We start from the raw sequence: 14,827 nt of genomic DNA on the forward strand, positions 1-14,827 counted from the left end.
GACACTATAGCACCTCCTCAGAGGTACTAATACGTCAGACTGAACGTGCCTGGTTCAGAGGTTGAAGTGCAGCTTTTTGATTGGCTGCAAACTGAACAATCACCAAACATCTCTCCTGTGAGGGCATCAAACCAGCACGGAGACCCTGAGAAAAACCACCAACAATAGAGAATAAACAGAAACTGTAACACAACAAACACAGAATGTGACCAGCAGCTCAAAGGTCAATCTTCTTCTGACGTCCTGCTAATCCCGTTAACCCACAAACTGATGAAAAACCATCTGACACACATCTGTCAGCCTGCAGGGCTCAGAAATCCAGCTGTGAGCCTTCAGACTGCTCAGGACCAGAACTGAGACCGGCTCCGAGCCCATGTGAGAAACAAAACGTCCCCACTTTGAGGCTGTAATACCCAGGACCCCACAGAGACAGACAGACAGACAGACACACAGGGTTTAATGAAGTAAAATCACAGGAAATTTGAGTTTTTATTCCCCCCCCCCCCGGCATCTCTGCAGGCGTCTACCATCAATCCTAATGATTTATGGAGACTCACAGTTTGGCAAGCGTGGACGCCTCGCTGCTCATCTTTATTCTGACTCGGGCTACTGCAGCGCTTCGCTGTGACCACCGAGCGGGGCCTCAGCCCGAGCATTTCCTCCTCAGGGCCGGGCCTGAAATTGCGCCCTCTGACCTCTTTGATGCTTTCTGTTGGGTTTCTTTCATGTTGTGTCGCCTGCAGGTTGTTAGCAATCCTGTCAGATCACAGGAAATGCGTCCCAGCATGAGGATGGATTTAAAATATCCAGACTGTGATTCCTTCTGATTTCCTCAGACTGAAACATAGTTATTTATGCTTCAAGTCTCTTACTCCTGATCAGACGCCGCCAACCTCAGCAGTGCAGACCGGGTTAGATAAAACAGATATGAGCAGGTCAAAGGTCAGGCCTGTGTTTGTGTACCTGGTTTCTTTGCTGATGGCCCAAACTACAGGTGGGTTTAAAAATCGATTTTAGTTTGAATAAAGCGACATCGAATCAATTTTTAAATATAAATGCATTTTATCGGAAACGGCAGAATCTCAGCTTAGAGCTCACAAAACTATTTCAACAACCACCAAACAGCTGAAACAGTGAATGAGAGCAGGTAAACAGATTCTGCACAAAGACGTAAACACAGAGCGTGGATCGTTCACCTGACGGCACGGACACGCCGTCGAGCTGGAAGCCAACAGCTCACCGATTCTGAAGCTGCAGGTTTCGTCTCTCTGACCAAAACTGACTGAACCTGCAGCAAAAGAAGATCAAACTACGCTTCACGTTTGAGAAACATCGTCATGAATTCCCTCTGACTTTGGCTGTCACTTCCTGCACAGCTCTCTCTCTCTGTGTACTCAGAGACCAGTTGACCATCAAATCTCTGTTTTTCTTATCACGCACCAGTCTGCTGTTGTGTTCAGTGCTGTCGGCCTCTGACAGCAAAGCCTCAAGAAATCTAAACTTTTACAAATGATTGCTCAGCTGTGTCTGTAATCAAACCTCTGTAACTCTGCGTCACTCCAGCAGCATCAGGTCATGTTCACATGTTGATTCATGGTTTTATTTTAAGATAAGATAAGATAAGACTTTATTGATCCCACGACGGGGAAATTTTTGCGTCACCTCAGCTCAGGTACAGATATCAGAAGGAAATACAAAAAAAATACAAATAAGTACAATCAATGAAAAAGTAAGATAATACACTATATACAATGGTAGCATACACAGTATGTGATTATGGATATGGTTGGAAATATGGAAGACATAAACTATATCGCTTGATATAGCTATTGTACCACTACTATTCCTATTTATAGACATGTACACACACACATGTAAACACTAAATATACATACATATATACCTGCACATGTCCATACACATGGAAGGTCCATTATGCATGAAGTGGTGACCGTGGATGTTCACAGTGTCCAGTGACTTATGACATCGTGATTGAGGACTTATAGAGTCTAACTGCTGTTGGGATGAATGATCTGCGAAAGCGCTCCTTCCTGCACCGAGGGTGTTTCAGTCTCTGACTAAAGGAGCTGCTCAGCCCACTCACATACTCATGCAGTGGGTGATGTGGGTTGTTCATGATGGATGTCAGCTTTACTAACATCCTCCTCTCACCAACCACCCCCACAGACTCCAGGGGACATCCCAGCACGGAGCTAGACCTCTGCACCAGTTTGTCAATCCTGCTCCTGTCCCTGTCCGTGCATCCACTCCCCCAGCAGGCCACTGCACAGAAAAGGGCAGATGCTACCACAGTGTCATAGAATGTCCTTAACAGAGTCCTGCAGACTCCGAAGGACCTCAGTCTCCTCAGCAGGTGGAGTCGACTCTGGCCCTTCTTATACAGGATGTCTGTATTTGTAGTCCAGTCCAGTTTATTGTTGAGGTGAACACCCAGGTACTTATAAGAGTCCACTATCTCAATGTCTTTCCCTTGGATGCTCACCGGTGTTGTAAGTTGTGACTTCCTCCTGAAGTCTATGATCATCTCCTTTGTCTTGCCGGCGTTGATTTGGAGTACGTTGGTCTCACACCAGCCAACAAAGTCACTGATGACCCCCCTGTACTCCTGATCATTCCCGTCTGATACGCATCCAATGATGGCTGTATCATCTGAGAACTTCTGTAGATGGCAATCGTCCGAATTATAACAGAAGTCTGAAGTGTAAAGGCTGAACAGGAAAGGTGAGAGAACCGTGCCCTGTGGTGCCCCCGTGCAGCAGATTACCACCTCGGACACACAGTCATGGAGCCTCACATACTGTGGTCTGTTGGTAAGGTAGTCAATGGTCCATGCAGTCAGCTGTTTGCCTACTCTGGCTCCCTCCAGCTTCCCTCTCAGTAGTGCAGGTTGGATGGTGTTGAAAGCACTGGAGAAGTCAAAAAACATGATCCTCACAGTGCTCCCCGCCTGCTCTAGGTGAGAGAGGGATCGGTGTACCAGGTAGATGACAGCGTCATCCACCCCAATTCCAAAACGGTAGGCGAACTGCAAAGGGTCCATCACTGAGCCCACCAGTGGCCGAAGGTGGTGCAGGATGAGCCTTTCCATGGTCTTCATCAGATGAGAAGTCAAGGCAACAGGCCTGAAGTGGTTGGGCTCCCTGGGGTGTGCGATTTTTGGCACCGGAACCACACAGGAAGTCTTCCACAGTTCAGGAACCCTCTCCAGGCTCAGGCTCAGGTTGAAGATGTACAGGGCCACCTGACAGAGCTGGTCTGCACAGTCCCTGAGCAGTCTGGAGCAGATTCCATCCGGACCTGCTGCCTTCCTTGCCTTCGTCCTCTTGAGCTGATTTCTCACCTGATCAGCTGTGAAGTAGATGTGAGGCTGGGCTGGAGTGGGGGGTGGGGCTGGTTTTGTTGTGGGTAGCTGTGTGGATAGGGGTGAAGCAGAGAGCTCAGGTGACAATGGCATTGCACCCGGAGGGGGGGCAGCAACTGGAGGGGGTTAATGGAACCTGGGGGGTGGGAGAGGTGATAAGTGGGCCATTGTCAAATCTGTTAAAAAACAGATTCAAGTCGTTAGCCTACCCCCGGCCAGCAGACACTGTGGCTCCTCCATTGTCCTGGAAGTGTCCAGAGATTTTTTTCATGTTCCTCCAGACTTCTCTGACGTTTTTCTGTTGGAGTTGGTTTTCCATCTTCCTCCTGAAGCGCTCCTTGCCTTCTCGGATCTTGTATTTAAGATCCTTTTGGACTTTCTTAAGTTCCTCCTTGTCTCCCGACCAGAAAGCACTCTTCTTCTTGTTCAGCAGGGCCTTCAGTTCTCTGGGGTGACCCACGGTTTATTGTTTGAGAAACACTGTATCTTCTTGGTAGGCACAGTGTTCTCAACACAGAAATTAATGTAGTCCGTGATGCAGTGGGTGAGGGCGTCGATGTCCTCACCTTGAGGCTTGCAGAGTTCCTGCCAGTCTGTGCATTCAAAACAGTCTTTTAGGGCCTCAGTGCATTCCTCAGACCACACCCTTATCACCTTCTTCGCGGGGGGGTTCCTTTTCACCATAGGAGTGTAAGTGGGCTGGAGAAGAACCAGGTTGTGGTCTGAGTGGCCAAGCGGGGGAAGGGGTGATGCACTGTAAGCCTGCTTTGTGTTGGCAAACAATAGATCCAGGGTTTTGCTGTCCCTTGTGTGGCAGTCAACGTACTGGGAGAAGTTAGGGAGAGTGACAGATAGTGAGGCATGATTGAAGTCCCCAGAAATAATAATGAGGGACTGCGGATGTTCCATCTGTAGCTGAGAGACGGTGGAGTGAATGTACTCACAGGCTGCTGTAGCGTCGGCCGAGGGTGGGATGTAAACAGTCAGCACAATAGCGTGTGAAAATTCCCTGGCCAGGTGGTATGGCCGGACACTAACTGCCAACAGTTCAATGTCTTTGGTACAGCTTTGTTCCTTCACAGTGATGTGCCCCGGGTTACACCATCTCTCATTGACATACATTGCTAGTCCCCCACCTCTCCTCTTACCACTCTCCATTGCATTTTGGTCCGCTCTAACCAGTTGAAAGCCCTCCAGAGTTATGACAGAGTCCGGTGTGTGGTCCGTGAGCCATGTCTCAGTGAACAGGAGGAGGCTGCTCTGTTTGTACTCCCACTGCAGTCTGGTTAGCGCAATTAGCTCTTCCATCTTGTTGGGTAAAGATCTTACATTACCCATGAGAATGGATGGAATGCTTGGTTTGTACCATCTCCTTCTTTCCTGGTACTTCACTCCAGCCCTGCGTCCCCTCCTCCAACGTCGTAATTCCTTCGGAATCTTGGGTCGCTCCTCCGGGAGTACTTTCCTGTTGCATAGTGCTAGCAGCTGCTCCCTACTGTAAACAATGGCTTGGCTTACAGGTTCTCCACAAGTGGTGGTAAAAAGTCCCAAAAAGAGTAGAAGACATACTACTACTCTCACGAAAATTTGTGGGTCCATGTCCCGTTGCACAACAAATAAAACACGACCAAGAGTGTCGGGTAAAAAAAGCTTAAAGCACAAGAAAAAGAGAAAGGAAAAGGAAAAAGCTGGGAGCTGAGGAAACAGGCTGCCTACCGTGGCGCCATCTTGGATTAGCAAGAGGTTATTTTAAGGTTATCTGACAGAAAAAGCCAGGCCAGGAAAATCTGCATCATGTTTTTCTGTTTTATCCTCAGTTACTTTGACACAAAGGCCTCGGCTGTGATGCTCACACTTCTGATGAAGTCTCACAGTGTCAGTAATGATAAATGATCAGAGTTATAATATTTCTGACCGAGTCCAAGCTGAATCAGAATCACTTATAGAAATTAGTGAGGATACCCAGTAATAAGTGATATGTTGCTTGTGTGAGGTTGTACTGACTTATTTTTAAAACCTGCTGAGAATCAAATTATTTTTTTTGTGTGTATAAAAAAGTGAGACGGAGTGCGCTTTCTTCTTTTCCCGTTGGACGTGTTTTCGTCCTGCGCGGCCCGGAAATGTCCGTTTGTGTTCGTGCCTTTGATGTAATATTGCGTGACGTCATGTGTCTGCTTTGTCACCATGAAGTTTGAGAGATGTCTCTTGCTGATGTCAGCGCGTTGATGTCTGAGATTCAGGAATGGTTTCTGCAGACTCTCGGACGAGGTGCAGCAGCGTCTGTGACCGCTCATCAGCGTTTGACTTTGTGTGTTTACTCGTGGGACTTTAAATGTTTCAAACAGTGCTTATCGCTAATATATTCTCAGATATTAACACTGTATGTATGTATTGTATTCCTGTATTCCTTTCATTCAGTTTTATGGATTTAGACGAGCTCTGCTGAACCATAAATTAAAGTTTTAGGATGTCCTGCTCCAACATGGAAAACAAAAGTTTCAAAGACGGAATTGAAGCGGTCGAGTGTGATGAAGTCAGAAAATGTCAGACGCGGCACGAGGATCAGAAAACTGCTGAAAGTTACTGAAGGTCCTGATGATGATGATGCTGTTGGTTCCTCTCTTTACGTCTGTTTTTAAAGTGTCCTGTTTCTAATTTGGTCTGAACTTTGACCTCTGACCAGTGATGGGAATGACGGCGTTACAAGTAACGGTGTTACTTTTTTCAGTAACGAGTAATCTAACTAATTACTATTTCTATCGTTACAACGCCGTTACCATTACTAACAAGAAAATGCGGTCGCGTTACTATTTTTCAACAAACAGACGGTTGAAGCTGTGTTCAGCTTACCGCATCTTATATCAGTAGGAAGTAGCTGTAAGTAATCTGGGCGCTACAGCTTTAAGCAGCTGCGCGCTCCCGCGGACGGTAATCACGATCACTGTCTAGCACAACACCTGGAGCTCAGGGGGCAAAACAATCGCATGAGTGCTGCTGTTTGACTGAGGAAGAATAAAGTAGTCGTGGTAAGACAATCACATGACCACTTAAAGACAAAGCAACAAGGTGATATATACCAGTTTATAAACTGTGTTGATAGGCCACGTAAAACCAGAGTCATGATAAACAATATATACGTGTGTTTTTCCTGAATAGTTTCGTCACGTTTACTGTCTAAGGACGGCGCTAGCGGGCACTCTTTGCTTATGAGCAGAAAATAAAAACAAACAAACCAAAAAAAAAAGCCATTTCGTGTTGGTGGAAGAATGCACCATGTCGACCAATCAAAAAACGATATGGCAGCGTGACATTTGGTTGTTCAGGGAGAGGGGGAAGTTTTAGGAGTGACGGCGAGAGAGAGAGCGAGTTTTGAGATGTGAGATTTGTGACGTTTAGCGTGTTTGTTGTGTGTAGTTAATGTGTTGTCTTGTGTAGTTAGTGTGTAGTGTTGTGGATAGTTTTGTGTTGTGTGTCAGAACAATGAGGCGACTGCTGTCTCCAGGTAGAAACAGCAGTGATACACCTGCTGCTGTCAGACCTGCAGGTATCAGGCTGTGATGTTCTCCTTTATAGTGGACAGAAATTATTTTTTTGGAGTGGCACAAATAATTTGTGTGGCATCTTATTGAAGAACAGCTGATTGTTCTGTAAATAGTTTGAAATGGTTATTTTTAAAAAGGATAAAATGTAAATGGATGCAAATAAATTTGTTGTTTGCAAAACTTGTGCATATGATTTTAAAATTGACAATTAATATTTGCATTTAAAGTTATGAAATAGGATTCATTAAACATGTTTGTGGTTGTTACAGTAAAAAATAACTTTTTCTACTCAGATTTTATGCTTTTTGTCTGATTTTAGATCAATTGTGTTAGTACAGTATGTCAAAATGAAAACATGACTGTAAATTCAGACACGTGAGGTTGTGCTGAAAAGGATGATACCAAACAAGGCAAAGCAAATAGTTTTTAAAGGTAAAATGTGGAGTGAAAATCAAAAGTAGTTAAAAATGGCCAATTATACCCTGGAACCCTGATGGTTAAACTCTTTTTTTAAAGTAACTCAATAGTTACTTTTCAAGTAATTAATTACTTTTAGAATCTTGTAACTCAGTTACCAACTCAGTTACTTTTTTGAAGAAGTAACTAGTAACTATAATTAACTACTTTTTCAAAGTAACTTGCCCAACACTGCCTCTGACCTGTCTGTTTACCTTTAATTAACCTAACCCCACTCAGCACCTATCAATATCCCACCGATCGATTATCTATCAGCTGCTTCGCGCTGACGATCACAGCAGGTTTAAAGTTACAGCCGTCTGAGGATCAGTGATCATCAATAATAATCAATAATACCTGTTGATGTGCTGCAGCTCACGTCACGTCGTCGCCTTTGAATCATTTTTATTTAAATACTTTTTAAATAAACTGCTGGTTGACGTCTGTTTCCCTGAGTGTTTACTGTGTGAATGTGAGGAAGCTCACTGGTTCTTCATCACTTTTTTACCTGTTAGCCAATTTGTTTTATTTAGGTATTATAAAAAATCGTTTTCATATTTTTAAGTTTCTGAAAATATAAAATAAATATATAATAAACCCGTTTTTTCCCAGCATGCACTCTGACAGCTCAGTCAGTTTAACAGGAACGTCCTCCTCTTCCCCTCTCAGATCTCAGGACTTAGCCCCACCCTCCCAGCCCTCTTTGCGAGCTGATAGCGTCTCTCCTGAGGCCCCACCCCTGATGGATAAGCTGCAGCAGCTGATGAAGGAGAAGCAGAGCGTGGAGGCGGAGCTTCAGCGCTGCCAGGAGGCAGAGAGAGAGGCCACCGAGCAAGTGCGCAGGTCAGAACCTTCCCTTCCTGTTTGTTGCATTCTCTGTTCTGATTGGCTGCTGCTGCTGAAGACATGTGTAATATGTTTGTCTGTTCTGCTCCTATCGCCATGACAACAGAAACACTCTGTGATGTAACGCTAAGTCATCAATCAGCTCAGAGTTTACAGGAGAACAGAAAACAGCCGCCACCGGCTGCGTGTGACATGCCACCACGTTGGGGGGGGCCGACACAATATTAGGAACGTGGTCCTAATGTTGTGGCTGACTGGTGTTTCGGTTCTGCTCATAAAGCTGCCGACGCGCCGCAGACGCAGCGGCGTCGTTGTGTCTGTATCAGAGTAAATCTGACAGTTCTTCAAATGAATCAAATCGTGATTTTTTTTTTAAGGTTGACGTGAAAATCAGTTTTACCCGTTTGTTGCGTCACAGTAGCTGTAACGTTAGAGCACTGCTCCTCTTCATCACACAGTAATAAATCACACACTGCTGCTCAGAAGAAGAACAAAAACAGAGGAATGAAAATCGAGAGAATCTGCAGCGTAGCTTCAGCCCAGTTTTAGGTCCAGAGAGCCGATTTTACTGCAGACTGAACTGAGAACGGCAGCTTTGAAGACCTGAAGAGTCTCTGCAGACTGTGGGAGAGGATTTTTATGATGACAGGAACCAAACTCAGACCTCTGGGGTTCGGCCTGGCAAGCCTGAAGAAGTTTTTCTACGTGCAGATGTCCCTCGGCTGTGAGGACGGCGAGGTTTTCTCCTTGAGCCTTCAAAGCGGTGCCCGGCTCATTTCTAATGATTTAATGTAAAGGAGCAGAAGTGACGGGTGGAGACACGGTGGTGGCGTTTCATGGCGAGCTGACGGTGTCAGTCATGTTTCACGCAGAGATAAAGTTTACCTAAAGAACGTCCAGCTGTCGGATTAATAAAGTTTATTTTGTTTGATGTCGTCACAGAGAACTGTGCAGACAGCCTGCCAGCGGTGCACACGGAGCTCTGAAACATCACTTTATGTATTATTCATAATGATTACTCAAGTGATGACGGTAATGCCTCGCAGCTGTCAGGAAACATCAGGTGAGCTATTGTTTGTGGCCCACAGGTGTGACGGGCAGGTACTGGACCCTCAGAGCTCTGTGGGACAGGTCGGCAAGAATGATGAATTTAATCAGAGTTGCTCGGACGCTTTCAGGCTCCTGGCGAGTCTCCTGGTTTACATCAGACCGTTGCAGCTCCACAAATAAAAGTTCTTAGGACCCTGAAACCCGCTGAGGTTTAAATTAGCAGCAACGTCTGAATAAATGTTCTTCAGTCTGAGGAGATTTTATCTCAGCACTGCTCTTCATCAACAGCAGGAGCCGAGAGCCTGAAACAGGCCGACGATCTGAGCCGATCGATCGGGAAATAACTGGGCCTGAGGGTCAGAGGTCAGGGGACAAGGCGAGGTCCTAACTCCTAGAGAAAGCCAGATGTTTGATTTCTCCTGACAGATGTTATCCAGGTGCAAACCTTCTCACCTGTTCATTGGCTCACTGATCTCCTGTGCAGATCGATAAGCTGGTTCTCTGGACATCTGGAATCCGGCGAGAGCACAGTGACCGATCGGTGACGTTGCCTCGGAAACTGTCTCACAGACTCCGGGAGGCGTTCAAAGACCGGTTAAGCGTGTGGGACTAAGGAGATTTGGTGTGATGATTCATATTCAGCGGATGAGGTTGTGCGAGTGTCTGCAGCGAGCCGATGAGGAGAATTAATCCGTCAGATTCCCGCTCCTGCAGGATGGCGCTCCGACGCCGGATAACGTGACTTCTTCTTCTGCTGCGGCGCGGCGGCTCATCAGTTGAAGATGAAGGGATGAGATTCATGATGAAAGCAGCTTAAGTCGTCCGTCTGCGTCCCGCGCTGTCCTCCTGGGCTCAAACCCGCGGCTTTCTGCTCTAATTTGGCTGCCAGCGGGGGGGCGCGCGGCGCTGAAGAGCCTCCCAAGTTTCTGAACAGCGGAGAGGAATATTTGCTCTGGGTGGGGGGGTGGGGGTATTACAGAGGGAAGTTTAATTTGATTTAGAGAGAGAGAGAGAGAGAGAGAGAGAGCATCACTGACTACTGGAAAGTCATTCAGGTCGACCACCCCCCCCCACACACACACACACGCACACATTTCATCTTCCTCTCACTTTCCTCATTATTTCCTCCCGTTAGTCAGAAAACTCCACACTAGGTCACAGCATCAGAGCGGCGGCCACAGACAGAGGATCACCGCCATCATCATCATCGAGCTTTTACAAACTCTCGTCGGAGAACATCAGAGTTCAGCGTCACTAACCGGGAAATCTTTCTCCTCAGATTGGAGCGTCTGGTCGAGGTGCTGAGGAAGAAAGTCGGAACAGGAAGTGTCCGCGCTGTCATCTGAGCGGCCTGATGTCCTGATCGGTGAAGACAGCAGCAGCTCGGTGACCATGATGATGAGTTTCCTTTTCATCTTCTTAGCTTCGGCTCTAAAACCCAGAGAAGCTTCAAACTTTCCGGAATCATGAAAGAAATTTTTCTCTCAATCAAACATTTTTGTTGTTCGGACGTTTTAAAATCAATCAAATGTTTTTTGTTGTTTAATAAAACGGTGATGGCATAATTTCTGTTTCCTGACGGTTTATTGGTCGATTGGTTGATCGTGGAGTTTCGGAGAGCCCTGCCCCTCCCCCCAGGGTCTTTAATTGGAGATCAGTGTCTTTTAGTTCTTGTGTTGATTTAAGGTTCTTCTTAAATTCGCCTGTTTTAAACTGAATCTCTGCTCGCTTTCATTTCTGAGGATCACCGTGACAACCGCGATGAAGCCGCTCTGACTTTGTGTTGTCAAAACTTCTAATTAAAATTTAACTTTGACAAGTTTCCCGACTCGGTCACACGGCGCCCTGAGCACGCTCTTCTTCTTCTGTCACTCCGTCAAGGTTCAAGGTTCTTTTTTGCCCTTTGTGCATAAACCAGCAGTCAAGGGTCAGTGCAGAGCGCTCAGCCACAGTAAGCATGTTAGAAGAAACAAGACAATACTCATCTAAAAGATAAATCACACCCCCTTACAAGAGGGGCGGCGGTTTATACACAAGAGTCTAATTATATCACAATACTTCAGTATTCTGAGCTCTCCTGACCGAGGAGGCGTCCTGCTACGCCCCGCACCATCACCCCACCTCCACCAAACTTTACACCTGGCACAGTGCAGTTGGACCAGTACCGTTCCTGGCAACCACCAAACACAGACTCTGATTGGTCGTTCCAGAGACCACTGCTCTAGAGTCCAGCGGCAGCGTGCTTTGCTCCGCTCTGTCTGATGCCTTGCGTTGATATAAGGCTTGAATGCAGCTGGTCGCCATGGAAACCCATTCAGTGAAACTCTCTGCGTGCTGTTTTTGAGCTCACCCGAAGGCCACGTGAAGTTTGGAGAACTGTAGCGATTAACTCTCCAGAAAGTCAGAGACCTCTGAGCACCGTGATCCTCAGCATCTGCCGACCTGCTCATTTTACGTGGCCGACCGCGTCGTGCCTGAACTGCTGTCGTTCCCAGTCACTTCCACTTTATTCTAATTCCACTAACTGTGAAATATTTAGCAGTGAGGAGATTTCACTACTGGACTCGTTGCACAGGCACGGAGATAGTGTTACGATACAATCCACAAGTGTAAACTCAGATTGACAGACGTGTGCAGGGATTTGTGTGTCACAGCGGAGGACTTGCGGTTTATTGTGTGTGTGCTCTGATCCACACACAAACATGGAGCAGTCTGAGCTCATGTCAAACTATTTTACAAATGTGTACATGCAAACATGAACAAATACTGATTATCTAGGCACAGTTTAAGTTCAGGTTCATCGTTTTCACATTCAAACACTTTCTTGTACGCACAAACATCTAAAACTACACCAACATGCCTCTGACTCACACACTGACACACACTTTATATACGTGTGCCCGATGTCCACAAACCACGCTGCCATCTTAGCAGAGATCCACAAATCTAAGCTGCATTCATGTCCCAGTGTAAAGGTGGGACATCTGGATTTCCTCATCGTTAATTTGAAACTCAGCTTTTCAGCTCCACCTTCAGCTGCTTCTTCCACACTAAACCTTTTCTACGAGCTGCATGAGTGAAGGTAGGGGAGGGCCCCGTTATGTTAAGAGATTTGATTGGGCAATACAGTGTGAGTAATAAAAATGAACCTGGCGGCCATCAGTGTATGTACGGCCGGTGAGCAGCGACCCTTCTGTTGACCCATCGGATGGTACCAGATTACCGGCGCAGCCCTGATATACGATCCATCTAACAGGTCCTGGTCAGAAGGTGATCACAGTATTGAGTTTTATTAATAGCATGTATGACTCCCAACATTTAGATCATTATGCAATATTTACATTTAAGTTTATCATGTTTATGTTTTTCATTGGCTCCCATTTAAATCCAGAATTCAAAATCCTACTCCTCACATACAAGGTCTTAAATAATCATCTATCCATCCATATTCTTCCTCTTATCCGGGGCCGGGTCGCGGGGGCAGCAGCCTAAGCAGAGAAGCCCAGACCTCCCTCTCCCCAGCCACCTCCTCCACTTTATCCGGGGGAACATCAAGGCGTTCCCAGGCCAGCCGAGAGATATAATCTCTCCAGCGTGTCCTGGGACTGTCCAGCTGCTCCTGGTGGGATATGCCCAGAACACCTCACCTGGGAGGCGCCCAGGAGGCGTCCTTGTCAGACGCCTGAACCACCTCAACTGGCTCGTTTTGATGTGGAGGAGCAGCGGCTCCACTCTGAGTCCCTCCTGGATGGCCGAACTCCTCATCCCATCTCTAAGGGAGAGGCCAGCCACCCTTCAGAGGAAGGCCCCATCTTATCTTAATGACCTTGTAGTACCATATCACCCTATTAGAGCACTTCGCTCTCACACTGCAGGCTTACTTGCTGTTCCTAGAGTATTTAAAAGTAGAATGGGAGGCAGAGCCTTCAGTTTTCAGGCCCCTTTTCTGTGGAACCAACTTCCAGTTTGGATTCAGGAGACAGACACTATCTCTACTTTCAAGATTAGGCTTCAAACTTTCCTTTTTGCTAAAGCATATAGTTAGGGCTGGACCAGGTGACCCTGAATCCTCCCTTAGTTATGCTGCAATAGGTGTAGGCTGCCAGGGATTCCCATGATGCACTGGGTGTTTCTTCTGCACTCACTATGAGTTAACAGACCTCTCTGCACTGAATCATACTTGTTATTTTGTCTTTATCCTGTCTTCCTTCTCTCACCCCAACCGGTCGCAGTAGATGGCCCCGCCCCTCCCTGAGCCTGGTTCTGCTGGAGGTTTCTTCCTGTTAAAAGGGAGTTTTTCCTTCCCACTGTCGCCAAAGTGCTTGCTCATAGGGGGTCATATGATTGTTGGGTTTTTCTCTGTTTGTATTATTGTAGGGTCTACTGTGCAATATAAAGCACCTTGAGGCGACTGTTGTTGTGATTTGGCGCTGTATAAATAACATTTAACTGAAATTTGAGCGCAGTTTTTCTCTTACTGTTGTCACGATATTAATATATTGTTAGTGCTTATTTAGTGCATATTGTTACTTGTTTTTAATATAGTCTAAAAGGGCCAGCTCTGAGTAGAGTCTGAGCCAAAAGTACTGACAGGAAACTGCATGCTTTTGCAGAGCACAGGAGGTGCAGACAGAAAGTGAAACTAAGCAGAGTGTTTTGATCGAAACTTAGAGTGTGTGTGACGTGCTGCGGAAATATATATATAACCATGTTGGTTGCTGATGCTTTCAGACCTGAGTAGGGATGGGTATTGATAAGATTTTAACGATTCCGATTCCATTTTCGATTCTGTTTAACGATTCGATTCTTTATCGATTCTCTTATCGATTCTTGTTTTTAAAAAGGAGAACACTAAGGTCGATTAGCTTAGAACTGTTTTATATCTTCTCTTTCAACAAGATAGAAATTTAGGAGTAACATGGCCTTACAAACCCAACAGTGAGATCTTAAGAGATCCAGCCTACGGCTCTTCAATGGGGTGTCACAGGGTCCCCGGGGAAAATTGTAAATGTAAAATAATAAAATAAATATTCTTCTGTAGCAATAACAAAGTATAACATAAATTATTCTGTAGCAATTACACAAGAATATCCAGTAATGTCCCTGCCTACAATTAAACACATTCACTTACCATCTGCTGTGGCAAATGGCTGCAAGGCTTTTACCACAAACTTAGTCACTGCTCGGTGACATTCGGGCCTGAAAAGAGACGCTACCGGTAGACTGCAGCGAGAACTGCCAGCGAGCGCCAGCCAGACTCTGTCTGTCTCATCATGGTCACCTAAATGCACAGTAATGGCAGGTTTTGTAATAAAGCAGATCGCGCTAACATAATATGCACTGTTAGTTGATTATTTACCTGCCGCATTAACGGGAGATGACGTGCAAACGTTACCGCTGCTGCTGCTGGGTTGAGATTCACGAGTCCGGAGCGGAATTAAAGACATTCATTTAAGATCATCGCGTGTTTTGTGAGCAAATGTTTTTGCATATTCGTAGTGTTTCCTCCCTTAATGAAATATCTACTTTGCAAGTATTGCAAGTTGCCCTG

At 46.0% G+C, this 14,827-nt stretch overlaps 1 protein-coding gene across 1 annotated transcript in view; it reads left to right on the top strand.

Moving 5' to 3' along the window:
* Positions 1-10,841, top strand: part of mipol1 (mirror-image polydactyly 1) — a 60,226-nt gene extending 49,385 nt beyond the window's left edge. Inside the window, exons 12-13 of the mRNA XM_025900974.1 lie at positions 8,050-8,223; positions 10,556-10,841. Of these exons, the coding sequence (XP_025756759.1) occupies positions 8,050-8,223; positions 10,556-10,622 (241 nt within the window). The 3' untranslated portion in view covers positions 10,623-10,841. The remainder of the gene's footprint in view (positions 1-8,049; positions 8,224-10,555) is intronic.
* Positions 10,842-14,827: the final 3,986 nt, after the last annotated feature.

Source organism: Oreochromis niloticus, linkage group LG19 (genome assembly GCF_001858045.2).
Source record: "Oreochromis niloticus isolate F11D_XX linkage group LG19, O_niloticus_UMD_NMBU, whole genome shotgun sequence".
Lineage (NCBI taxonomy): Eukaryota > Metazoa > Chordata > Actinopteri > Cichliformes > Cichlidae > Oreochromis > Oreochromis niloticus.